General features: G+C 45.1%; 1 protein-coding gene across 3 annotated transcripts; it reads left to right on the forward strand.

Moving 5' to 3' along the window:
* The first annotated feature begins 23 nt into the window (after nucleotides 1–23).
* On the forward strand, nucleotides 24–23,727 carry EARS2 (glutamyl-tRNA synthetase 2, mitochondrial). Of its 3 annotated transcripts, none has more exons than XM_090277744.1 (9): nucleotides 24–447; nucleotides 3,326–3,481; nucleotides 8,986–9,175; nucleotides 10,451–10,923; nucleotides 12,093–12,201; nucleotides 16,046–16,199; nucleotides 16,301–16,431; nucleotides 22,417–22,552; nucleotides 22,995–23,727. In XM_090277744.1, the coding sequence occupies exons 1-9, from the start codon at nucleotides 309–311 to the stop codon at nucleotides 23,073–23,075; spliced, it is 1,569 nt and encodes a 522-aa protein (XP_090133870.1). In that variant the 5' UTR covers nucleotides 24–308; the 3' UTR covers nucleotides 23,076–23,727. The 3 variants fall into 3 exon arrangements, with proteins under 3 accessions (XP_090133870.1, XP_090133871.1, XP_090133869.1); XM_090277743.1 differs by having other exon boundaries at nucleotides 34–447; nucleotides 22,992–23,727; XM_090277745.1 differs by lacking the exons at nucleotides 16,046–16,199; nucleotides 16,301–16,431 and having other exon boundaries at nucleotides 29–447; nucleotides 22,992–23,727.
* The last annotated feature ends 773 nt before the right edge of the window (nucleotides 23,728–24,500 follow it).

Consider the following 24,500-nt stretch of genomic DNA (forward strand, 5'->3'; position numbering starts at 1 on the left):
TTGCCGGGGCTGGCCGGAAACAGTTGGAGGTTTCTATGGAGACCCTCCTCCTCTGCTTCCCGGGCTGGCCCCTGCCACGCTTTAGCTTTCCTCAGCCTAGAGGGGCGGGCCTGAGAAATCGCCCGCTCCAGTGGCTCTGCCCCCTAGAGGCTCAGCGGAGCCTCAGCCGTATGGACGGGACGGGGGCTCTCAGGCTAAGCGGTCTGCCCCTTTAAGGAGTGAGGCTGGGCCCCCTGTGGCAAAAGCGGATTGGTGGGAGAAGTCCTCGGAAGTGATTCACGGAGGCCACGTGAGCGTGGCCACTCTACATGGCGGTGCTCCTGAGAAGGCTCTTTCCGCCGGCGAGGCCCTCGGGAGTCTGGGGTTGCTCCCTGCGACTGCACGAGACCCGCCTAGGCACTGGTCCCGGGACTGCGGTGCGGGTGCGGTTCGCCCCCAGCCCCACAGGTAACTTTAGCGGACGTGATGCTGCAGGCCGAAGCCCACCGTCCGTCCCCGCCCCCCGATGTTCCCAAAGGAACCCGTTCCGGTGGAGTCAGACTCGTGGGGCTTCGCGACCCCATTTTACAGAGACGGGAACAGGTCCACGAGCGGAAATTATAATCATGGCCAGAAACTTCTTTGTGTTTATTGGGCCTCATCATCTCGTTCGGTTTCTTTTTCATGTAGTCAGCAAATGTATACTAAGTACGAACTGCCAGGTACTGCACCGCTGCGATACAGTGGATATCGAAAAAGTAGGGCTTCTACTCTGTAATGGCCACGACAAACACGTGTAAAAATACTGTAATTTTTGACAATCGCGTGTGCCATATGGAAAATGAAGCAGGACAGTAGACGAGGTTAGATAAGATGCTTAAGAAGACCGTGTTGGGGAGGTGACGTTTGAACTGAGAACCAAATGACAAGGAGCTAGCTATGTGAACCTATAGAAGGAACATGTTGAGCAGAGGGAATTGCCCTATGGTTAGTGTTAGAGCTTAGCAAGACAAAGGAATTTTGGGCCATTGCATGCTCTAGTGGAGATCTTGTCATGGCCTCCTCACCAGCTCCCAAAATTCTTTTCTCAAGAGGCTACCTTTGCCTTCTCCACAATGTGCATGCCTCTTCTGAACCCCCGGGGTCAGTATATAAGGATATCTTCGTGGCAAGATTCCAGTGCACAAAGTGATACGGTATTTTGGTATAATGTAGAGCGTGCTTCTCCAACCATCCATGCTGAGAGGACTGGTTTCTAATTGCCAATCAATTATGGATCAATACTTTTATAAAATCATTATAAATGGATTACTAGAAAAATAAAAACCTTTAAAGCTTACAAAGTATGAGCCTATTTTTGGTTAAACAGAATATTATTCTATCAAGTTGCTGTAAATTTCTAAACAATTACTCAGTTTCAGTGCTTACTTGGTTGTGAACTGGCAATGGTTCACAGACCAGTACCAGTTTGGGTGCCAGAGCCTGAGATGGGGTACAAATTTCTGGCTTTGCCACTTCTTAGCTGTGTGACTTGGGCAAATTACTTAACCTTTCAGAGCCTCTGAGTTTTGTCATCTGTTGAATAGGACTAGTAATACTATCCATCTCGTGGGTCTAAGGTAATGCAACAGAGCCACTTCTCTGGAACTTAGAGAATGCACTTAATAAACAATAGTCTCTATTATAATAATTGTAACTCATGTTTCCTTGCTGGTTTGCAGGAAAAGCCTATAGGGCAAAGGCTGTTGGCTACAGACATAAATTATCAAACAATACCGATAATAACAATAGCTAAAATTAATCGAAGGCTGTACTTTGATCAGCACTTAGGCCTCACAGCATCCCTATAAGGAAGTGTGAGAAAAGCTCACAATAAAACACGGGGACACAGGACTTGAGCAGTAACTGAGGCAGTTTATTCACAGATCTGCAGCTCTGGGCGCAGCCAAAAGCCAATTCAAAGGTGCGCACTGCCAGAACTGAGCTGGCCGTTTTTATCCTAATGTGAGTAAACACCCCCCCCCTTTCTGCCCCTCCCCATCCTCCGTTTTTCCCTACTGGATACTCCGGAGTTACAATCTAATGTGATTGACTAAATCAACTAAGGGTAGTAATTAACTCATGAATAAGTTTCCTTAACTCACTGACCATGCATAATTCCCATGTGATAAATATTCCATGGTGGGTGCCCCTCACACTCGGTTCACTCTGTCTCCAACCCCTCTATTTCTAAATTACAGTTGTTCAAAATTACAATTCTCTTTTGCTGCTAATCATTTACTGGTTTGAGTGTCACTTTTATCTGTCCCTTACAGAACGTTTCTTATTTTTTGTTTTTAATCTCTCTAGTAGGTGAGGAAATTGGAGCTCATACAAGTTAAGTACCCAAAGCGTAGCAATTAGTTGATGGTGGATACAGAATTTGAATCCAGGTTTATTTCACATAACAGGTCTTGCTTTCAACTCCTGACCCCCTTTGTTCTATCTTGGGGACCACTGGGTTTATGATAGACGTGCAGTAACTTAACTAGAGGTCACACACATAATCAGTGTTGAAATGAGATTGCCTTAGGCCAGTGGAGCTTTATCTGTCCAGTGCTGCCTCCTATACTTGGAGGTGCATATGGGCTCATTGTGCAAACAGGGCCCTGTCCTAAACCAAAGAAGGTGGGGTAAATAACAGCCCTGGGAAAATTGTTCATTTTAAGTGTTCAGTCAGGAATGATGGAAAAGTAAAATCTTAGGAGTTTAAATTCAGGTGAAGAGAAATACCATGCAATCAAATGTTACTTTTGGTTAGTGTTTAAAGCCAGCAGGTAAAGTGAAACTCTCAAGTAGACAAAATTTAAAATATATGATGAGTATAGTCATGACAGTGCATAGAGAATGTATAGAAAATGTCATTTTACAGTATTTTTAATTTGTAATTAATTTTTTCCCAAGTACATCATTGAATTTGCATAAGTTAAGTGCACATGTGATAATGATTTCAGTGAATAAGCTTCTGCTTCTCCTCCTTGGGGTAAAACTTGGCCTTGAGGCAAATCTCAAAGTAGAATGATGGGTGCATTTGTGGGCAGTTGGAGCCTTTTTACAAAATGACATGCCCAAAACTTGGATAGTCTTTTTCTTCCAGAAAGAGGGGCTAAATAAGTCACAAGCCTGTCCTCTCTGTGGCAGTGTTAACTGTCTAGGTGCTAGCTGGAGAGATGGGACAGAGGTAGCGGTTTCTTGGGCTTTGGATTCACTGAGATATTCTGTCATAAGCAGAGCTTGCTTGTCCCTGGACTGAGGCTTGTCAGCTCATGTTACCTGTCTTGTCTAAGCTTTTCTCTTTTCCTACCAGGCTTTTTGCACCTGGGTGGCCTCCGCACTGCTTTATACAACTACATCTTTGCCAAGAAGCTCGGAGGGAGCTTTATCCTGCGGCTGGAGGACACGGACCAGTCCCGCCTTGTGCCAGGGGCAGCGGACAATATTGAGGACATGCTAGAGTGGGCAGGTGAGACTGGCTGCTGGCTGGGAAAGGAGTCTTTAGTCCTCCCACAGGACCCAGGATGGAAAATTAGGAGTTCTTAGAGAGATGGAACGTTTGTGCTATCTGGGGTGGCAAATGGCCCCTGAAAAGATGCCAAAGCTGCCTGAAGAAAAGCTCCAAGGCTGTTTTGAGATTCCTATTCTTATCCCAGAATCTCAAGTCCTCCTGGGAGCAGGCAGGAATAGGCCAAGTGTAAGATGTGCCTGTGGGGCACTAGACCTGTGGTAAGCTGGAGGAAATTCCAATCCCCCATTTCTGAGTGGGCATGCTGGCTCCGCTTGTCAAATCTTCTGACTTTCAAAAGGAACCACAACTCCAGAGTTTTTGTTGTTGGTTTTATTGTGAAGGGGGGTGGGGGAGTGGCGGTGGGAACGTTTCAAACAGCTTTATTGAGGGATAATTTACATGCCACATTTCATCCATTTAAGTATAGAATTAAATGGTTTTTAAAGTATATTTTATTGATTATGTTACTACAGTTGTCCCAATTTTTCCCCTTTGCCCCCCTATGCCCAGTACCTCCCTTCCCTATAACAATCCACCCCCTGCCCCCCGCCTCCCTTAGTTCATGTCCATGGGTCATGCATATAAATTCTTTGGCTTCTCCATTTCCTATATTATTCTTAACGTCCCCCTGTTTATTTTGTACCTACCAATTATGCTTCCTGATCCCTGCACCTTTGCCCCAATTCTCTCCTTTCCCCCTCCCCAGTGACAGCCCTCCATATGATCTCCATATCTGTGGTTCTGTACCTAATCCAGTTGTTTTTTTAGTTTGTTTTTGTTTTGTTTTTTTTCTTTTTTTTTTAGATTCATTTTTTAATAATTTTGAGTTTTTGTCATTTTACTGTTCGTAGTTTTGATCTTTTTCTTAAGTGTGTCTCTAACATTTCATATAATAAGGGCTTGGTGATGATGAACTCCTTTAGCTTCACCTTGTCTGGGAAGCACTTTATCTGCCCTTCCATTCTAAATGTTAGCTTTGCTGGATAGAGTAATCTTGGCTGTAGGTCCTTGCTTTTCATCACTTTGAATACTTCTTGCCAGTCCCTTCTTGCCTGCAAAGTTTCTTTGGAGAAATCAGCTGACAGTCTTATGGGAACTCTTTTGTCGATAACACTTTTCTTTTCTCTTGCTGCTTTTAATATTCCCTCTTTATCTTTAACCGTGGCATTTTAATTATGATGTATCTTGGTGTAGTCCTCTTTGGGTCTAACTTGTTTGGAACTCCACTTCCTGGACTCGTATGTCTGTTTCTTTCACCAAATTTGGGAGATTTTTCTTCATTATTTTTTCAAATAAGTTTTCAACTTCTTGCTCTTTTCTCCTTCTGGCACCCTTATGATTTGGATGTTGGCATATTTAAAGTTGTCCCAGAGGTTCCTAAGCCTCTCTTTGTTTTTCTCAATTCTTCTTTCTTCATTCTGTACTGGTTGACTGTTTATTTCTTCCTTATGTTCCAAATCGTTGATTTGAACCCTGGTTTCCTTCCCTTCACCATTGGTTTCGTGTGGATTTTTCTTCATTTCACTTAGCATAGCCTTCCCTTCTTCCCTTATACATTTGTTGTACTTGATCTTGTCTGTCAAGTCTGTGAGCATCTTTATGACCAGTGTTTTCAACTCTACATCTGTTAGGTTGGCTATCTCCTCATTGCTTAGTTCTCCCACTGGAACCTTGATCTGCTCCCTCTTTTGGGCTATACTTCTCTGTCTCCTCAACTTGACTGGCTCCTGTGTTTGTCTCTGTGTCTTAGGTAGAGCTGTCGCACCTGTTATGTTGCAAGGGGCAGAGCCTTAGGTATTTATCAGTGTGAGGCAACCTGTTTCACCACATTGTGGCATTGTATGTGGGGGAGGGGTGTGAGAGGAAACAATGCCTCTTGCTCAGCACTTGCCCCTTTACCCATCACTTCACCTGCTTAGAGTATGCTACTGCTGCCCCTCTAGCTGTTGGTTCCCAGAGTGGGTGGGTTTGTGGACCTTCTAGGACCATGGGGAGGGCCTCTAAACAGACCTCTCATGAGAGATGGGCAGTTTCTTCTGCTTCCCCAGCTCCCACTGGTTTTCACAGCCAGAGCAATGCAGCTTTATTTTCCCAAGGTCTGACCTGGCACTGGGATTGCTCCCCAGGTGTCCCTCCCGGCTTTTAAAATGTGTAACTGCTCTTTACGCTGGCCAGTAACAGTCACCACCACTGCAGCCACAGCCGTCACACTGCATCCTCTCTGCCCCTCCTACCTGTCTGGATGAGTATTGCTTCTTCATATCTTTGTTGGACTTCATTGCAATTCGATTTTCTGGTAGTTCTGGTTGTTTTTTGTTTTGAGGTAAATGTAATCCTTCTTATGGTTGTGGAAGGAGGCAAAGCGTGTCTACCTATGCCTCCATCTTGGCTGGAAATCCTGTTGTTGTTTTATAATGAATACTTCCCATTGTTAAATCTGAGCTCAGGTTTTTGGTTTTTTTTTTAAACCACATTGTGTGAGCCAAACAAAATGTGTACAGCCTCTGAAGTCGATCTTCTTGTGGGAGGTTTAATCCTGAACACAGCTAAGCTTAAGGAGCACAAGGAAGAGTGTGTTTGTGTTCCCTGGGTCAGCAGTTGCCTATCTGCTGGGACTGGTATGACTCATTAAGCTCCCCAAGAAAAAAATACAGGAAATACTAAGACTTTTGAGATGTATATTTTAACTAATAAATTAATTTAATTAATAAATTATAAACTGGACACTGGGTTCCTAAAGGGTAGAAATTGATTTCATTCTCTTTTCTATTGTAGAGGGTTATAGCAGCTACTCAGTTGAGATTGGATGAATAAAAAGGCATTCATTCACCAAGGTCACTTACTGTGACCCAGGTAGTGTTCCAGTATCAACAGAGACCCTGTGCTCAGTAAGTAGGGGAAGACAGGTAAATAAATTAAGTCATTGTTCTTTTTATGAAGGAAAGGGTAGCAGGTTTGGGGACCCACAGGGAAGGATGCTTATTTAGATAGGGTGGTCTTCACTGTGGTGGTGATACTAGAGCAGAGACTTGGACAAAGCGAGGGGCCAGCGGTGTGGTCGCCTAGGGGAAGAGTTACCACAGCAGAGGCAATAAATAGTAGATGCAAAGGCCCCATGGAAGCAAAGTGCTGGATGTGTTAGGGGAGCAGCCAGGAGGCCGGTGTGGCCCAAGCACAGTGAACAGAGCAGAATAATGAGAGGTGCAGGCAGAGCTGTCATGCCATGTGAGCCAGGTGAGAAGTTTGATTACATGCAGGCACTCTGCTGGTGGACAGGTGTCACCTGCATGGAGCCCCGGTGTAGTGTGACTGTGTGAATGAGGCCAGCATTTGGGTAAGGCAGAGAACAGGTATCCATGCACCCCAGGGGGCTGACCTCTGGAGCTGCTTGCTTCAGGGGTCATTCTTTTTTCTTTTGGACATGTAATTTACATAATATGAAAGTCGTTATTTCAAAGTGTACAATTCAGTTATTTTTAGTATATTCATCATGTTGTATAACCATCATCAGTCTTTAATTCCAGAACATTTCTATCATTTCAAAATGATGGAAGTCACCTAATAGCAGTGACTCCCTATTCCTCCCCCTCCAGCCCCAGGCAACTAGTAATCTACTTTCTGTCCCTGTGGTTTGCCTATTCTGATCATTTCATGTATTGTAAATGGAATTCTACAATACATGGCCTTTTATGACTGGATTTTACTTAGTTTAAGGTCCATCTGTGTTGAAGCATATGTCAGTACTTCATCTTCTTTATGACCAAGTAACAGTCATTGTGTGGAAATACCACCTTTTGCTTATCTATCTATTTATCCATGAATGGCCATTTGGCTTTTTTTTCACTTTTTGGCTATTATGAGTCACTGCTGTGAACATTTATGTACTAGTTTTTATGTGAACATACATTTTCTTCCTTTTTTTTAAAATTTCTTAAATTGATTTTAGTGAGGAAAAAAATGTCAATTTTCTTGTTCCACTTAGTTTTACATTCACTGGTTGCCTCTCATACGTGCCCTAACCAGGGATTGAACCCACAACCTTGGCATATCGAGATAGCGCTCTAACCAACTGAGCTGCTGGCCAGGGCCATGAGTGTATGTTTTCAGTTCCCCTAGTAGAGTCACTCTTAAACTCTAGGACATCCATGTGCTAAACACATTCAGTTAGATCAGGAGAGGACCCCCAAATGTACCTACTCTGACCCTCTTTTCTGACAAATGAAGAATTGGAGGTCCAGTGGGAGAGGGAGCTAAATAATACTAACAATAATAATGACCAAAGCTGACCAGTTGTCTTGCACATAACAGGCAGTACACTAAGCACTTTACTGTGATCTCCCTCACAAAAAAGCTTGTGTTATTTTACAAGTGAGTAAATGGAGTGTCTGAAAGGCAACTCGCTCAAGGTTTCCGTGCTGGCCAGTGAGTTCAAACAACCCAGGCTGTCTCCTCCAGAGTTTGTGTTAATGTTGAGTGTGCAGGATTATCCATGTTCATATCTTTCTAATTCATTTGAAAGCTATTTGAGGGCAGAAACACCATCATTCAACTCTTCCGTGTTCTCTCTGCCCTCTCCTGAAAACATTCATAGTTCGTTATATCCTTTGTGACCTGAAGAACCTGGACCTTGGGTTGGGGATTTGGCTACTAATAGAACGTGCTTCCTCTAAGGGCTTATGTTGCATCTGTTAAGGGTATACCGTTGGGCTGAGTGCTTTGTGAGCCCTGATGCTTTCAGTTTTCAGTCGCTCTGCACGGTAGGTTGTCAGCTCCACTTTTCAGAGAAAGGCAGCGAGGCTTACAAAAGGTAAGGGATGCAAAGAGATAGTACAGTGAGTGGTTAAGAACATGGACTGTGGGGCAGCTCACCCAGGTTTGAATCTAGTGGCGCCCTTTATCCATGGCCAAGTAATGTAACCAAGTCCTTCTGTCCCTCAGTGTCCATGTTAATGAATGGGGATAATAATGGCATCTCCCTGGTATGGTGGTTCTGAGGCTTGGTGGAGACCACAAAATATAAAAGCAACTTGGCACTCTGGTGTTTTCACATCTGGATTCCTTGTCACAACTGGTCGGGCAGAGCCAGGAGTCCAATCAGGCCTGCTAGGCTGTGCCCTGAATCATGTCTTCCTCCTGAGTCGGCTGTTCCAGGCCAGGGTGGGTTTCCCCACCCTAAAGAAAGGATGGATGGAGAGGATGTGTAGTTGGGAGTGAGGACATGGAGCCAGCACACCTCCACTGGACTCCTCCTCCACCATTCTACATGACCTTGAGCACTGGACCACTCTGTGTTTTAACTTTCCATCTGTAGACGGGAAATTGTGGTAGTACTGAGCTCCCACATTGCTGCGAGGATTAGAAGCTTTCCTCTGTTTGCTAAGCCCTTAGAGCAGTACCTGAGAACCAGTGTCACATGCATCTCATTGTTATTATTTGGTGATTACGCTCTTTCCATGCTCCAGGCATTCCCCCTGATGAGAGCCCACGCCGGGGAGGCCCCACCGGGCCCTACCTGCAGTCCCAGCGACTTGAGCTGTATGCTCAGGCCACAGAAGCTCTGCTGAAGACTGGGGCTGCTTACCCCTGCTTCTGCTCGCCACAGCGGCTGGAGCTGCTGAAGAAGGAGGCCCTGAGGAGCCGCCAGACGCCCCGGTGAGAACCCCAACCTGTCATGCTGCTTCCCCAAAGTCGAATGTGTTTGTTAGCTGTTGCTGCATAAGAAGTTAGTCCCAAACTTTTATCATTTTACAGTTTACATGGGTTAGGACTCAGGGTTTTTCTCAATGTTGTAGCCAAGGCCTTGGCCAGCTTGCAGTCATCTCAAGGCTCAGCTTGCAGAGAATCTGCTTCCATTTGCCCATGAAGCTATCGGCAGACCTCAGGGCGTTACTGGCTGTTGCCTGGACACATCTCCTTCCTACTTGGGCCTCTCCATAGGGCAGCTCACAGCATGACAGCTGACTTTCCTTAGAGTGAGCCACAGAGAAAGCAAGAAAGTGAAACAGAAGCCAGAGTGTTTCTGTAACCTAATTGAGGAAGTGACAGCTCATCACTTTGGTTGTGCCCTCTTCATTAGGAGGAAGTCATCAGGTCCATCCAACATTCATAGGAAAGGAAAGACACAAGGGCAAAAATACCAGGAGGTGGGGATCACTAAGGTCATGTCAAGCTGTCAGCTGCATTGGATCCCAGGCAGTAACACATAATTTTAGTTATTTGTTATTTTGCATAAGTAAGATTTTCTCATGTTCGGGAAAATACGTACACAAAGCTCTTTCCCAACCCTGACTCTGGCTACTCAATTTCCTCTCCAGAGACAACTGTTTTTAGAATTTGCTATGTCTCCTGCAGGAACATTCAGTATGTACACTGATAAATGCATATCATTCATCTTCCTCCCTGTTCAGATGGTAGCACATAATATGTATGTTGTGCAACTCCCTGTTTCAAGGATTAGTCTGTATCAGTGCACAGTTTTTCTGATGCTTGCATAGTATTCCACTGTATCATCTCTTACTTAATCAGTTCCTTACTAATATACCTTTTTGTCATTTCTAACCTTTTATTATAAAAGAAGAGCTGTGGCAAATGATGTTGACAGGCATCATTTTGCACACATGCAGTGTTTTGTTGGAACCTTCGAGATGTGGTTCTGCTTGGTGGTCCTGCACTAGCTGCACTCCTGTCAGCAGTGGCGTCATGACTTAAGTTCCAGTTTCAGTGAACTGTCTGCACAAGGGCTTGGATGTTTGGACCAGGTCAGGACATTCACTGCAGCACTGATTTTTCATTATAAACACTGTTGCACTTGTCCACTGACAGAAGATTACTTTTTTGGCCCAAGGTCATACAGTTATCAGAGACATAGATAGGATTCATGCCCATTATCAATACTCTTAGCAGCTATGCTGCTCTACTTCCCAACAGGTATGACAATCGGTGCCGGAACCTGAGCAAGGGGCAGGTAGCCCAGAAGCTGATCAAGGACCCCAAGCCTGCTATCCGTTTTCGCCTGGAGGAGGAGGCACCAGCCTTCCAGGACTTGGTGTTCGGCTGGAATCAGCATGAAGTGGCCAGTGTAGAGGGGGACCCAGTCATCCTGAAGAGCGATGGCTTCCCCACATACCACCTGGCCTGCGTGGTGGACGATCACCACATGGGCATTAGCCATGTGCTGCGTGGCTCAGAGTGGCTGGTCTCCACCTCAAAGCACCTGCTCCTCTACCAGGCCCTAGGCTGGTCACCGCCTTACTTTGCCCACCTGCCCCTGCTCCTCAACAAGGATGGCAGTAAGCTGTCCAAGAGGCAAGGGGACATTTTCCTGGAGTATTTTGCTGCTGCCGGCTTCCTCCCAGATACCTTGCTGGACATCATTACTAACTGTGGCTCAGGGTTTGCAGGTACCCACTCACCTGAGAGGTCACAGTGGGACCACAGCAGTGAAGAGCCAAGGCTTGGGTCCAGGCCCACTTGGTCCTCAGTCCACTTGTGCCACTAACCAGCTAGATGAACTTGCACAAGTTTACTCTTTCATTCCACAGATATTTATTGAGCTAGACACTGTTATGTACTGGAAGTACAACAGTGAACAAGACAAGCTCCTTGACCTCAAGGAGCTTATGGTCTCTGAGCCTTGGTTGCTTCATCTGTAAAATGGGACTAAGTGTCTACCTCTTAGGTGTAAGTTAGGATTCACGTAGCTTATGAGTGTAAAGCCCTAGCACAGTATCTGCTACACAGTAGGCACAAAAACTACAGCTTCTCTGTTTATTTCAATTATTTAGTACTATAACAGTATTACTAGTATTACTGTGACCCCAGTTTATTCCAGTCTGAACTCTTATCCTTGGCCCAAGACTTAGAGCTGAATCTTAGAGAAGCACCAAATAGGATGACCTCTTTCTGGGGATGATTTCCGAAAATGAGACCGTAATAGTTTGCTTATTGTTTATTCTGCTCTTATTTAATCCTTAAAATAGACTTGGGAGGTATGTATTATCTCCACTGTTTGTAAGAGGATTGGGAGGCTCAGAGAGGATAGGTAACTTGCCACTGTCACACAGCTAGTAAGGGATGTGGCAGGGGCTCATTGTAGACTGAAGTCTGACTGCAGTGCCCACTGGTTGTGTGGGACAGAGCTGTTGCTTCTGAGAAGGCACCCCCAGCACAGCTATTCTTAACTCTGGCTGCACTCTGGAGTCACCCAGGAAACTAAAACACATGCTGGTGCTCAGACCCCACCCAGAACCATGGAATCAGAGTCTCCTGAAGTATAGCTAGACAGTGGGCATGCTGCTCCTGCAGCTCATTCTTCTGAGGGCAGCGAGGGTGGGTTAAGCCTCATTGTTTTCAAACCGTTTGTTTGTTTGTTAGTTTTTTTCCTTTAACGACAGAACCCTTTCTGCAAGTGAAAACTCATTTGGGCCTTTGATGTCCCTTTGATGAAAATAGGATGGGGAGCCCAGAGCATGCTCACTCAGCTTCCAACACTTAGCTTCTGTTGTAGTTAAAGCAGAGGGAAAGAGGGAGGAAGAAGGGAGTTGAGCAGCTGGACTTACCTTGCTTGCAGAGAACCAGATGGGCAGGACCTTGCCAGAGCTGATAGCACAGTTTGATCTGACACGGATCACCTGCCACTCAGCCCTGCTAGACCTGGAGAAGCTCCCAGAATTCAACAGGTGAGTGGGGGACTAGACTAGAGAACCCCTAGTGGAAAAGGGCTTTCTTGCTGATGATGGGTCCCCACACAGAGGGTCTTGTGGGCTCTGGAGTTGCATACACCTGATTTTGACTGTGGGCTCAGGTGTCTAGTGCTGTATGACCACAGGTGGTCACCTGACCTCTTCAGGCTTTTGTCTCCTCTTTTGTAAAATGAGGCTAATAACACTATTCACCTTATGCAATTGTTGTAAGAGTTGAGTTAAATGTTGCATCAAAGCATTTGCACAGCCCCTGGCACATAGAAAGTGCTCAATCAATGGTAGGTATTATTTATCATTACCATTATTTCTGGGCACCCTTCATATAGATTCTGTTGACCATCAAAGCCTGGTGGGGAGCATCTTCATTTTAGAACCACCCCCCCACCTGCCAACACTAAACGAGCACTTTCTCATGCCACCTGTTTCATGTTTCAAGTGGTCCTTCACTGAGAAACCTCCAAACATACTTACAGTTCCCATCATTGTGGACATGTCCAAGTCTAAGGGCATGGGTGGCAAAGCAGCAAGCAGGTTTGTAGCACAGTTGCAGGGACTCCTTGACATCTTCTCTTGAGCACTGATTTGGGGACAGACTCTCCTTGGTGCCGTCCTGTGAGGTCAGTTGTATGATTTTTCCCTATTTTACATACGAGGAAACCAAGACAGGAGTTCCTACCTGACCCAAGTTTACTCAGTAAGCAGTGCACAGCTCTTGAATGGGGCGTTCAAGAACAAATGCAATATACATATTGAATGCAACTTGTACTCTACCTTATGGAGAAAGCAGTATGTCAGGAAGATGGGGCAAGGACTGAGGGATTCTTTGTGACCCGCTCTAGTCCCCTTGAAGCACATGGGATGTCCAGAGGAGGACTGAAGTGGGCTGTTGCTTAGTGTGAATTGGGGAGGAGATATGGCTTTGGGATGCCCACAGGTTTAATGCAGCTGAAGCTGTTATGTTAGATGTCCCAATACCCAAGGCGTTGCTATGGTTAGTTTATAACAGTAAAGAGAGCAGTATGGCTGGCAGCAGCAGTGCTAGTGCTGTGGCGGGAGGTAATAGCAGTGATGAAGTCATCCAGCACTTACTGTGTCCCAGGCCCTGGGCCCTGCGTGTGTTATCTCAGGTACAGACACCAGTTCTTTGACTCCTTTCCTTCTTCCCTCTCCTCTAGCTACTAGGGGCATCCTAGAAATAGTCTCAGTACCAACTTCATGTGATTTTTTTTTTTAATTGCTTAAAAAAATCATTATTATGTGTTTGGCCACTCTGCTCCAGATAGCTTCCCAGGGGCTCTCCCCCTCCCATGCTCTTGACATGCTGAGGCCTCTGTTCAGAGCCCTGCCTATCTCCAGCCCCATTTGTGGTAGCATTGCAGGCCTTATGCTCAGTGTTTTACTGATAGGTCCTCATTTAATCTGCACAACGCCCTGCGAGGGAGGCCCACTGTTGTTCCCACATTAGAGGTGACCATCCTGAGGCTCCAAATGGTCATTTAAGTTGCTGTGACAACCTGGTGGGGCTTGCCTCACTCGTAGGCCTGTCTAGTTCACAGAGCCCATGAGATGTTGACCCACCCCTGATTGCCTGCTTTTCTTCCGTGCCAGCGACAAGGGTCCCTGCCTGGCACTACTCATTCTTTTTATCTCATGTTCCTCTACATCTGCTAGGGACAGGGCGAGGGCAGCCTAAAGAGGACCAAGGACTGACGGCCCAGCTGGAGGGTTGGAGTCTTAAAGGCTTTGCTGCCTCCAAAGGAGAGAACAAGACAGAAGAAATCTGGAGGGGGGGGAATTTTTTTTAATTTTTTTAATTTATTGATTGGTTTTTAGAGAGAGTGAAACATCGATTTCTTGTTCCATTTACTGATATATTCATGGGTTGATTCTTGTTTGTTCCCTGACCAGGGATTGAACCCATAATGTTGGTGTGTTACAGCTACATAGGCGAGATTGAACACTCTGAAGTGGTGTATAAAGTTAAGCAAAGGATTTTAATAATGGCCAGGAGTTGGGCAGACCCTGAGCAGGTCTCTAACATGCTTCAACCTACAATGGAGTCTAAACGCTGGGTTTTTATACTGGTGCAGTCTCTTTGTTTCTTCTTTGGCGGGAAACAGCCTTAGGAAGAGGGGGCTGGGCAGGACTGCAGGAATGTCTTGGCAGTAACAGGAACAGAAATTAGCAAGGCTATAAGGTTATCTTCGGCGGCAGCATAGCTTTTCAGCCAGGGACGAACTCCCTGTGAAGCAATTTATTTTCAAAGGGCTAGACATTCTGCAAAGCACAACCTTCACAAATGTTATAAACCAGACACAAGCAAGCAAATGGGGGGTGATAGAGGCTGAGGTGCTTTTAGCTTGTAAATCACTAATTGCTATAACACTCCTTCTTACATTCCTTTTTCCAAGGCCTTTTAGCAAGTCCTTGCTACTTCTTACAAAGAATATTTAAAGCCCTTACATATTGAAACTTTTTACAGGGAATATTTGTTGCCCCTACAGGTGTATCAGGATGATACTCTAAATGAGCTACCCTGCTAGGACTGTGAGGGGAGAAAATTTCAACCAATAAAAAAAACCTGAACTTTTAAACTGGGAGCTTTGAATTCAAACAACTCTATCCCATTGCTCTTCTTTTTTTTTTTTTTTATTTAATATATAAGTGCAGTCATGCAGTATGTTTTCATTTTTTACTTTTTTTAAAAATAGATTTATTTTTAGAGAGGGGAACGGAGGGAGAAAGAGAGGAAGAGAAACATCAATGTGTGGTTGCCTCTTGCGTGCTCCCAACTGGGCACCTGGCGTGCAACCCAGGCGTGTGCCCTGACTGGGAATCAAACCAGCGACCCTTTGGTTTGCAGGCTGGTGCTCAGTCCACTGAGGCAGACCAGCCAGGGCCTGTTGCATTGCTCTTAATCCTGGAAATCCATTTTGTTCTCTGGCCGTTTGTACCAGAGTCCATGCTTCAAGCTATAAGAGAAAGGAAACACTCCTGATTCTGCTTTGTAAATGGGTGCCTGTAGAGGTCAGGCAGGTGGCCCAGGGGATGGCAGTGGGCCAGGAGAAAGACAAGAGGTTGGGAGGAGAGAGGGACTGCAAACCAGAAAGTTCTGTTATTCTAAACTGGGCAGCCTCTACTCTGCTCAAGCCAACTGAAGCATGGGGAACGAGGCTTTGCAGCCAGATCTGATTTCCCAACAAGAGAAGTCAAGAGTCCTGGCTAGTATGGCTCAGTAGATTGGGCATCAGCCTGCAAACCGAAAGGTTGCCAGTTTGATTCCCAGTCAGGGCACATGCCTGGGTTGCAGACCAGGTCCCCATGTGGGGGGGTGTGAGAGGCAACTGATTGGTTGTTCTCTCCCTCTCTTTCTCCCTCCCTTTCTTCCCCTCTAAAAATAAATAAAATCATTTTATAAAAAAAGAGAAGTCAGGAATTTCTTGTGTGATCTCTTTCTAGTTAAAATGTTAGCTACTATTTTAAAAGCACTAAAACAGCATGTCTCTAGGTTTTTTTTTTAGTTTGGGGTTTTTTGTTTGTTTGTTTGTTTTAGAGAGGGAGGGAATGAGAGAGAAAGAGAGAGAAACATTGCCTGGTTACCTCTCGCACACCCCCAACTGAGGACCTGAACTGCAACCCAGACTTGTGCTCCTGACTGTGACTCAAACTGGTGACCTTTCAGTTTGCAGGCCTGCTCTCAATCCACTAAGCCAAGCCCCCTCAGGCTCTAGGTTGCTTTTAAAAGCTACCTGTTTAAGACCTTAGCCAGATTTCTTTCCTTCTGTGAGTATAAAGGGAATTCCTTTGGCTGTTCCCACAGGCTGCACCTTCGTCGCCTGGTGAACAGTGAGACCCAGAGGCGCCATTTGGTGGGAAAGCTACAGGTGCTTGTGGAGGAAGCTTTTGGGAGCCGGCTGTCAGACAGGGCGGTCCTGGACCCAGCCTATATGGAGAGGATCATCCTGCTGAGACAGGTGTGGGGGTGGGAGCTCGGGAGACTGCAGCACCCCCATTATTCCCCTTCCAGTGTGTCAGCCCTGTCCCCAGTGCATTGAGTGGCCGCCTCTTCCTCTAGGGTCACATCTGCCGCTTGCAGGACCTGTTGTCCCCAGCACACTCCTACCTGTGGACTCGTCCTGCTGTGGGACACGCACAGCTGTGTGCCATCTCAGAGAAGGCGGATGTGATTGCCAAGCGTGTGCTGGGGTGAGTTCCTGCACGCCAAGCTCAAGGTTCTGCACCCTCCTACCCTCTTCCCCCAGGGTGCCCTTTACCCCAGGGCTTGTCAGTTGGGCCTGCAGCACAACCCATGGCTAGTGAGACATTCTTGGTAAGCTAATTCCTCACTGACTCTTGGTAGGAGGGCAGCCCAGAGGAACCCAGGCTCTCCCTGGAACAGGTGATGCATTCAGTCCCAGTTAGTTCACCTGCCCAGATTACTTTACTTTGGGCAAGTTACTGCACCTCTTTGAGCTCGTTTTCTCATCTGAAAGGTGGAGATGATACTAGTTCTTACTGTAATAGTACCAGAACATTTTCAATGACGAAGGTGGGAAACAACTGTGGAGAAGAATGAATGACTGGTCTGGGTAATTGTACTGGTCAGAACAAGGGCTGACTTGGGGTTTAGCACAGGGTCCAAAGAATATGTCACCAAGACCCAATTTCTCTGTCTATCCCTTTGATTTCCTGCCCACACTCCGTACTGGCTGCTCTCTCTGCAGAGACTCCGGACAAGGTAGATGGAGGGTGGGATTCTCTCCCAACTAATGAGTATATTTCTCTTTACCTAACAGTCCAGGGGTGAGCTGCTTTCCTCCACATCTCCAAGGTCCTACCATCCTTAGATTTTGCTCTTGTACATGTGCTCCACAGTGGCTGAGGGACCACCCAGGATTCAGCCAGAGCAGGAAGGAGAAAAGGAGGAAGTAGACAGGGCATTCCTCCCCCTTATGAACCTGGCTTAAAAGCTACATATTCATTTCCACCTGAATCTCGCTAGCTTATGGCCACACCAAGCTATAAGGGAGTCTGGAAAATGTACTTTTTTTAACTTAGCAGCCATGTACCCAGCTAAAAATTTTGTTACTATGTACAAAAGCAAGAAAAATAACTTGTCTAAAATGACACAGCTAGGCCCTGGCCAGGTAGCTCAGTTGTTTAGTGTCATCCTAATATGCCAAGGTTGCCAATTCCATGTCCAGTCAGGGCACAAACAGGAGTCAATCAATGAATGTATAAAAGAAACAACAAATCAATGTTTCTCTCTCTCTAAAATCAATTTTGAAAGAGAAAAAGAGAGAAAGGGAAAGAGGGAAGGAGGGAGGGGGGAAGGAAGGCCAGAAGGCCAGAAGGAAGGAAGGAGAGAAGATGATGCAGCTTGTAAGTTGGAGGATGAGGGATTCAAACCCAGGCAGGTGGGTTTGAGACCACATATCTAATGATACCACTCTTGCTTCTCCTTGTTATGTAGTGCTTGGACAGTGCCTGATTCCTAGGGACCTTCAATCTATTGTTATAATATACAATTTGAAGGGAAAAGAATACAAGTATGCCCTGATTGGTGTAGCTGAGTGGGTTGAGTACCCTCCCTCAAACCAAAAGGTCACAGGTTCAATTCCTGATCAGGGCACATACCTGGGTTGCAGGCCAGGTCCCAGGTTAGGGGTATGCAAGAGGCAACCAATCAATATTTCTTTCCCTCTTTTTCTCTCTCCCTTCCCCTCTCTCTAAAAATAAATAAACATTTTTCTTAAAAAAAGAATATAAGTATGTGGCAAGAAATATAAATGGTATAGGAGGGTTTATAGCAAAAAATGTCTTCCCTCCTGCTTCAACCCCTAACAGAAAGGCAGCCAAACCTAGCAATTTTCTTTGTGAATTGTCCATATTCTAGGATATGTATATATTACTCTATTCTTATAATTTTTAAAATTTTAAATTCAATATTTTGATTATTGATACATTCAAACCTCATAAGCCTGGGTTTAAAACCTAGAAATGATTAAAAAGATGTATATTAGGAGTCCCATTTTTAACCCTTGTCCCCCATTTGTGCAGTTCCAGAACCCTTTGTATGTTACTACCATTCTTTTATTTTAATTTTTTTTATTGCTTTTCGAGAGAGAGAAACATTGCTTTGTTCCACTTATTTATACATTCTTTGGTTGATTCTTTTTTATTTTTATTTTTTTAATTATTTTATATTGATTATGCTATTATAGTTGTCCTGAATTTTCCGCCTTTCCCCTCCTCCACCCAGCACCCCCAACTCCCTCAGGCGATCCTCCCACCATTGTACGTGTCCATGGTTCATGTGTATAAATTCATTGACTACTCTATTTCCTATGCTGTATTTTACATCCCCATGACTATTCTGTAACTACCTATTTGTACCTCTTAATCCCTTCCGCTCTTCACCCATTCCCCACTCCGATCTAGCAACCATCAAAACACTCTATATCCATGAGTCTATTTCTGTTCTTGTCTAGTTTTCAGATTCAATTGTTCATTGATTTGTATTTATTGCCATTTTATTGTTCATAGTTTTGATCTTCTTTTTCTTAAATAATTCCCTTTAACATTTCATATAATAATGGTTTGGTTTAGTTTTGTCTTGTCTGGGAAGCTCTTTATCTGCCCTTTGGTTCTAAATGATAGTTTTGCTGGCTAGAGCAAACTTGGCTGTAGGTCTCTGCTTTTCATGACTTTGAATATTTCTTGCCAGTCTCTTCTAGCCTGCAATTTGTTTTGAGAAATTAGCTGACAGCCTTATGGGAACTCCCCTGTAGGTAACTAACTGCTTTTCTCTTGCTGCTTTGAAGAGTATCTTTAACCTTCAGCGTTATAATTATGATGTGTCTTGGAGTGGGCCTCTTTGTGTCCATCTTGTTTGGGACTGTGTGCTTCCTGGCCTCGCATGTCTATATTTCCTTCACCAAATTAAAGAAGTGTTCTTTCATTAGTTTTTCAAATATATTTCCAATTTCTTGCTCTTTCTTCTCTCCTTCTGGCACCCCCGTGATGCGAATGTTGGACCTGTTGAAGTTGTCCCAGAGGCTGCTTATACTATCCTCGTTTTTTTGTCTTTTTTCTTATTCTTGATTTCATTGGTTGTTTTTTGCTTCCTCGTGTTCTATATCATTGATTTGCTTTTCGACTTCATCCACTCTAGTGTTGTTTCGTGTAAGTTGTTCTTTATTGCAATTAGTGTATCCTTCATTTCTGACTGGATCTTTTTCTAATGCTGTTGAGGTCCTCACTGAGTTCCTTGAATATCCTGATCAGCAGTTTTTTGAACTCTGAATCTGATAAGTTGACTATCTGTTTTGTTCAGTTCTTTTTCTGGGGATTTGTTCTCTTCTTTCATTTGGGCCATATTTTTTTGCCTTCTCAATTTGGTAGCCTCCCTGTGTTTGTTTCTGTGTATTAGGTATAGCTGCTTTGACTATGTGTCTTGGTAGTATGGCCTGAGGAAGTAGGCATCCTGTAGGGGCCAGTGGCACAGCCTCCCCTATCACCCAAGCCGGGTATTCGAGGTTCACCCTTTGTGTGGGCTGAGTACACCCTCCTCTTATAATTGAGCCTTGACCGCTGTTGGCAGATCAGTGGGAGGGATTTACCCAGGCCAGTCAGCTGCAAGGATTATCTGTGACCACTGACCACCAACCTTTGCCCTCTGTGGAGGATCAGCTGTGCAGGGCCAGGGTGGTGGTGCTCTGACGTGGTCTATAGTTGTCCACTGGGTGCACTGGCCCTGGGGTTTCCTGGGTGGTGCAGGCCAGGGTCAGCACCCACCTGTGTTTTGCCTGGGTCCACCCTTCCTGAGCTATAAAGCAATCTGAGATGACTGCTACTTGTGCTGCGCTTGGAGATTCCCAGGTGAAGCCAAGCTATAAATCTAAGCTGGCTGTGGCTAGGGCCAGCCTGGGGCTCACCAAGGCCAGCTGTTGCTTGTTTGAGAGGATTTAGGAAGTTGTGAAACATGAGCCAACACCAGCCATTCATATGGAAAAGCAGGTTGGGTGGGCCTGTAAGTTCGGTGGGGCAGAGTATCTGGGGATCTCCAAGGTGGGTCAAACAGTGTTAGCCAGATTGATGGTGTCTCAGATATGGCACCAGCTTGCCATATCTGAGGGTTTAGAAAAGGGTCAATGGCCTCTGCTGGCATTGATGCCAGACACTGCAGTTTCTCCCTGTGTATCATTGGTTAATTCTTGAATGTGTCCTAATGAGGCATCAAATCCTCAATCTTGGCATATCGAGATGATGCCCTAGCCAACTGAGCTAGTTGGCCAGAGCCTACCCTTCTTAATTTTATCTAAGTAATACTTCTTATTTTCCCCATTTTTCTTTATACAAAAGACACAATACAATAATACCATTCTCTGTCTTTTTTTTTTTTTTTTTTTTTGCTTTCACTTAATATATATTTTGATCTGTCCAGTGCTTAGAAAGCATTCTCATTCTTTTCTACAGCTACACCTATCCCATTATTATACCACTTTACCACCATTTAACACCCCTCCTACTGATGGACATTTGGATTGCTTCTAGATTCTGCTGTTACAAATAATGCTGCAATGAATAATCTTGAATAGACATCATTCAGTGTGTTTGCAAGTACAGCACCAAGATAACTTCCCAAGAGCTGTTGTTATGAGTAATAATATTCCCTTAATTTTGGACATTCCACTATAGGGGCTATTAGTTGTAATTCACTGGGATTAGTGTCTTAACTCCCTGTCCTGCTGCAGGAATTGATTTTAGAGGCAGTTTGGAGCTTTCATTCAAGGTAGGAAATCTGATACATAAATGATCAGAAGCTGCCAGATCTCTCCAAGTCCCTTCTGTGCCCATGCCAAGCTCTCAGTCCTGAACAGCCATTGTTTGCCACCTGGGGCCTGTCACTTTCATCTGCTCCTTGGCAGATTGCTTCCCCACAATGACACTAAGGAGAGTGTTGTATTTTTTCCCCCCACTTTAAATTTTATATTTTTGATATTTTATCTCTTCCATTTCATAAATAATAGCAATCATGTGACCCAGTTAATGATGCAGTAAGAATGATTACTTTGCTCTCAAATTTGAACTCAGTTGCTCAGGTCCTAGAGGTAGTAAGGAGATCTGTCTGCACTGAAAGGCTGTTTGCTCAGGTAACTCATGAACTTGGTACCCAGAGCCAGCAGGGCTGTACACTGAGCCAACCTCTGGAGTAGTGCCATCCAGATGCTGTTGTAAGTAGGTGGTATCAGAGTGGGCATCATGGACCAACTGCCTCAGTCCCTGTTCAGTGAAGGATAGACTCCCACCCTGCCTCCATCTCCTGCTCTACCTCTGCATCAGGGCTGGGGCGAAGTTTTTACAAATCTAGTTATAACTGAATACAGAATTTCTCTTGATCTGAAACATGATTTTGGGAGAGGATCTCAGCTGGACTGCCTGGAAAGAGCAATTTGCTTACCTAACTGAGCTTCAATTCTTAAGCTCTTCAATCTGTGGTCAAAGGATGGTTGTAGCAAGTTGGTGGCAGGGTCCTTACTGGGGCTGCAGTCTCTTGGTTGCTTCCTTTCTGCTCTTCTATGTCACAGCTCCAGAAGTCTCCCCTTTTCCCCAGTATTGAAGCTGTGTTTTAGATCATTTCCAAGAGGGCTTTATTCTTCCATCCTACATCTAACCCATTCCTGAATTTCTTTTTAGATCCTATTGCAATGTCTCTGAGCTCTTGGGTCTAATAAATATTAGCTAACTTTTTACTGAAGTATAAGAACTAATACTTTTGAGTACTTACTGCCTATTCAGGCAGTGTACTTAGTGCTTTACGTGTTTTGATTTAGCCACACCATAGTTCTGTGACGTGCAAATACTCTTATCATCCCCACATTACGGGTAAGAAAACTGAAGATAGAAGTTACATAAACAGAGGTAGCAGTTAGTAAATTCTCTTATTTTGGTACGCAGTTCATTTCCCTGTGTTATGCCCACATGCCTGGATTCTCTGTATATGTGGTTCCCTGGTGGTTTTTTCTTCCCCAACTTGCAGGGGGGTGGGTATAGTAGATGTTCCCTCTCTCCCTTCTTCCCCAGCCGGCCTGTGCTCTTTTTATTATAGCTGATACATAGTCTTCCATAGTTCTCCCTCCCACCCACTTGCCATTGGTCCATGCCCCTCATAGACTGTCCCTCTTTTAGGCTTTTAGAAGGACCTGGTACAAGTTTAACTCAGGACATACTGAATGCAGAACTGAAGAAGCTGTCAGAAGATCTGGCTGACACCAAACATAGTGACGTGATGAAACTCCTCCGAGTGGTCCTCAGTGGACAGATGGTGAGGCGGGCAGATGGGCTGGATTGGTCCATGGAGCTCTCATTTATTCATTTTGGTATCATTCACTGGTAGCACTGACTAATCTTTCATACCAAGATGAATGAGACATGAGCACTCCCTTCACTCAGTCATTCAACAGACAATACCTGTTGAGTACCTACTATGTGAAAGCACCATACTAGATACAGAAGATACAGTGGTGAATAAAACACATACCCCCTTCCTTCATGCTTCATGGAGCTGGCAGTTGATGAGACGTAACAGACATATCAGTACGAAAGAACAGACTCCAGGGATGCAGCCTCATCCTCAGAAACGAAAGACAGTGAAATGCAAACTCTCTCCTTTGGGGTTGGCCTGGGGTATGATTTGCAGTGAGGCTGGGCATTAATTCTTTGGCACTTAAGGTCATAGGAAATGTTTTCTCTTTTTTTCTTAGCAGGGACCACCTGTAGCTGAGATGGTGATGTCTTTGGGACCAAAGGAAGTGCGGGAACGAATACAGAAGGTGCTTTCCAGCTGACAGGATGTACTGGACACTGGAAGTAACCCCAGGAACCCATGCCTTCGGAGGGGAAGAGCAGGAGGCCTGGGGCCCATTGGAACCAAGAGTAACAACAGAGACTCTAGGTACACACCAGTGGCTCCATGTAGCCCTGTCCTCACCAGTTGACTAGGGAAGCCGAGCTTCTTCTCACCTCCCTGAATCTGGAGAGGAAGGCCTAATGTCTGGTTCTGATACCACTTTACATGGCAGAGGTTACAAGTTGGTTCATAGAATAGTCCAGAGAACTCATGTTTAGGCTGCCCAGGCTGCTACAGACTTGGAGGACAACAGAAAATTATTTTCTCATCATTCTGGAGGCTGCAAATCCAATATCAAGGTGTTGGCAGTTTTTCTTTCTCGTTGGTTTGCTGATGGCTGCCTTCTTGCTGTCCTTATGTGGTCATCTCTTTGAGTATGCCCTTGGTATCCATCCTAATGACCCAGTTTTACCTTCATCACTTCTTTAAAGACCCAGCTGCAAATAGTCACATTCAGCAGTTCTGGGGGTTAGGGCTTTAACATACAACTGGAGGGGACACAGTTCAGCTTATGACAGCTTGGCAGCAGCCTGGACTCAATTATCAGGCCCAGTTGGAACTTTGAGCAATAAAGAATGGTTGACAACCAAGGCTGGTCTGGATGTCAGACTTTCTTTGGACCTTCAAAGAGGAGAAGGTACTCATCTGTCAGGTGGGAGGAGCATTTATGTCATATACTACTTCATTTTCCTGGACTTGGGGCAGCCTGTCTCACTTCCCCTGGGGGTTGTCTGTTCCTCTTCCCCAGTTTTCAGACCTAGTCCTTGGAATGGGGACCTTCACCCTGTCTGTTCTGCAGTTTTTATGCATATTTATCACCTTCTTATACCTGTTATTTGTATGTCACTGTGAGGTTCTGAAATGAGATGTTCTTGGTGTGAAGAGAAATAAGTAAAAGAAGGACAGCGCGTGGCTACAGAGACCCCCTACAGGGCTTCTAGATGTCTCCTGTGTGGCAGCCAGCCTCTGAGAAGGAACCCAGTCATTGCTGCCTCGTGGTGCTCAAACTGAATAGGTCTGAGCTCAGATGCATCATGTTCTCTTAGGTCCCTTACTCTGTGGGAAGCGACTTCCACATGAAGGTACTCAAGCAGCCCTATGGAGATGTGCATATGATAAGGAGCTGGCACCTCCTGCCAAGTACACCATCTTGGAAGTCGGTCTTCAAGCCCCAGCTGAGTCTTCAGATGACCACAACCCTGGCTGATGTCTTGACTGCAACCTTCATGAAAAAGCCTGAGCCAGAACCACTATGCAAAGCTGTTCCTGAATTTCAGACACCCACAAATTATGAGATAATCGATATTCATTGTATAAAGCCACTAGGTTTTGGGCTAATTTGTAGTCGAGCAGCAAATAGTTC

This window comes from Furipterus horrens, unplaced genomic scaffold (assembly GCF_987537825.1).
Source record: "Furipterus horrens unplaced genomic scaffold, mFurHor1.1.pri manual_scaffold_5, whole genome shotgun sequence".
In the NCBI taxonomy this organism is placed as follows: Eukaryota; Metazoa; Chordata; class Mammalia; order Chiroptera; family Furipteridae; genus Furipterus; species Furipterus horrens.

Excerpts from the sequence above, each read along its gene's own strand:
- EARS2 (XM_090277743.1), top strand. The coding sequence starts at position 309 with ATGGCGGTGCTCCTGAGAAGGCTCTTTCCGCCGGCGAGGCCCTCGGGA. Across the intron at positions 3,482-8,985 it reads GGACATGCTAGAGTGGGCAG|GCATTCCCCCTGATGAGAGC; the intron begins GTGAGACTGGCT and ends TCCATGCTCCAG. Across the intron at positions 22,553-22,991 it reads TGGTCCTCAGTGGACAGATG|CAGGGACCACCTGTAGCTGA; the intron begins GTGAGGCGGGCA and ends TTTTTTTCTTAG.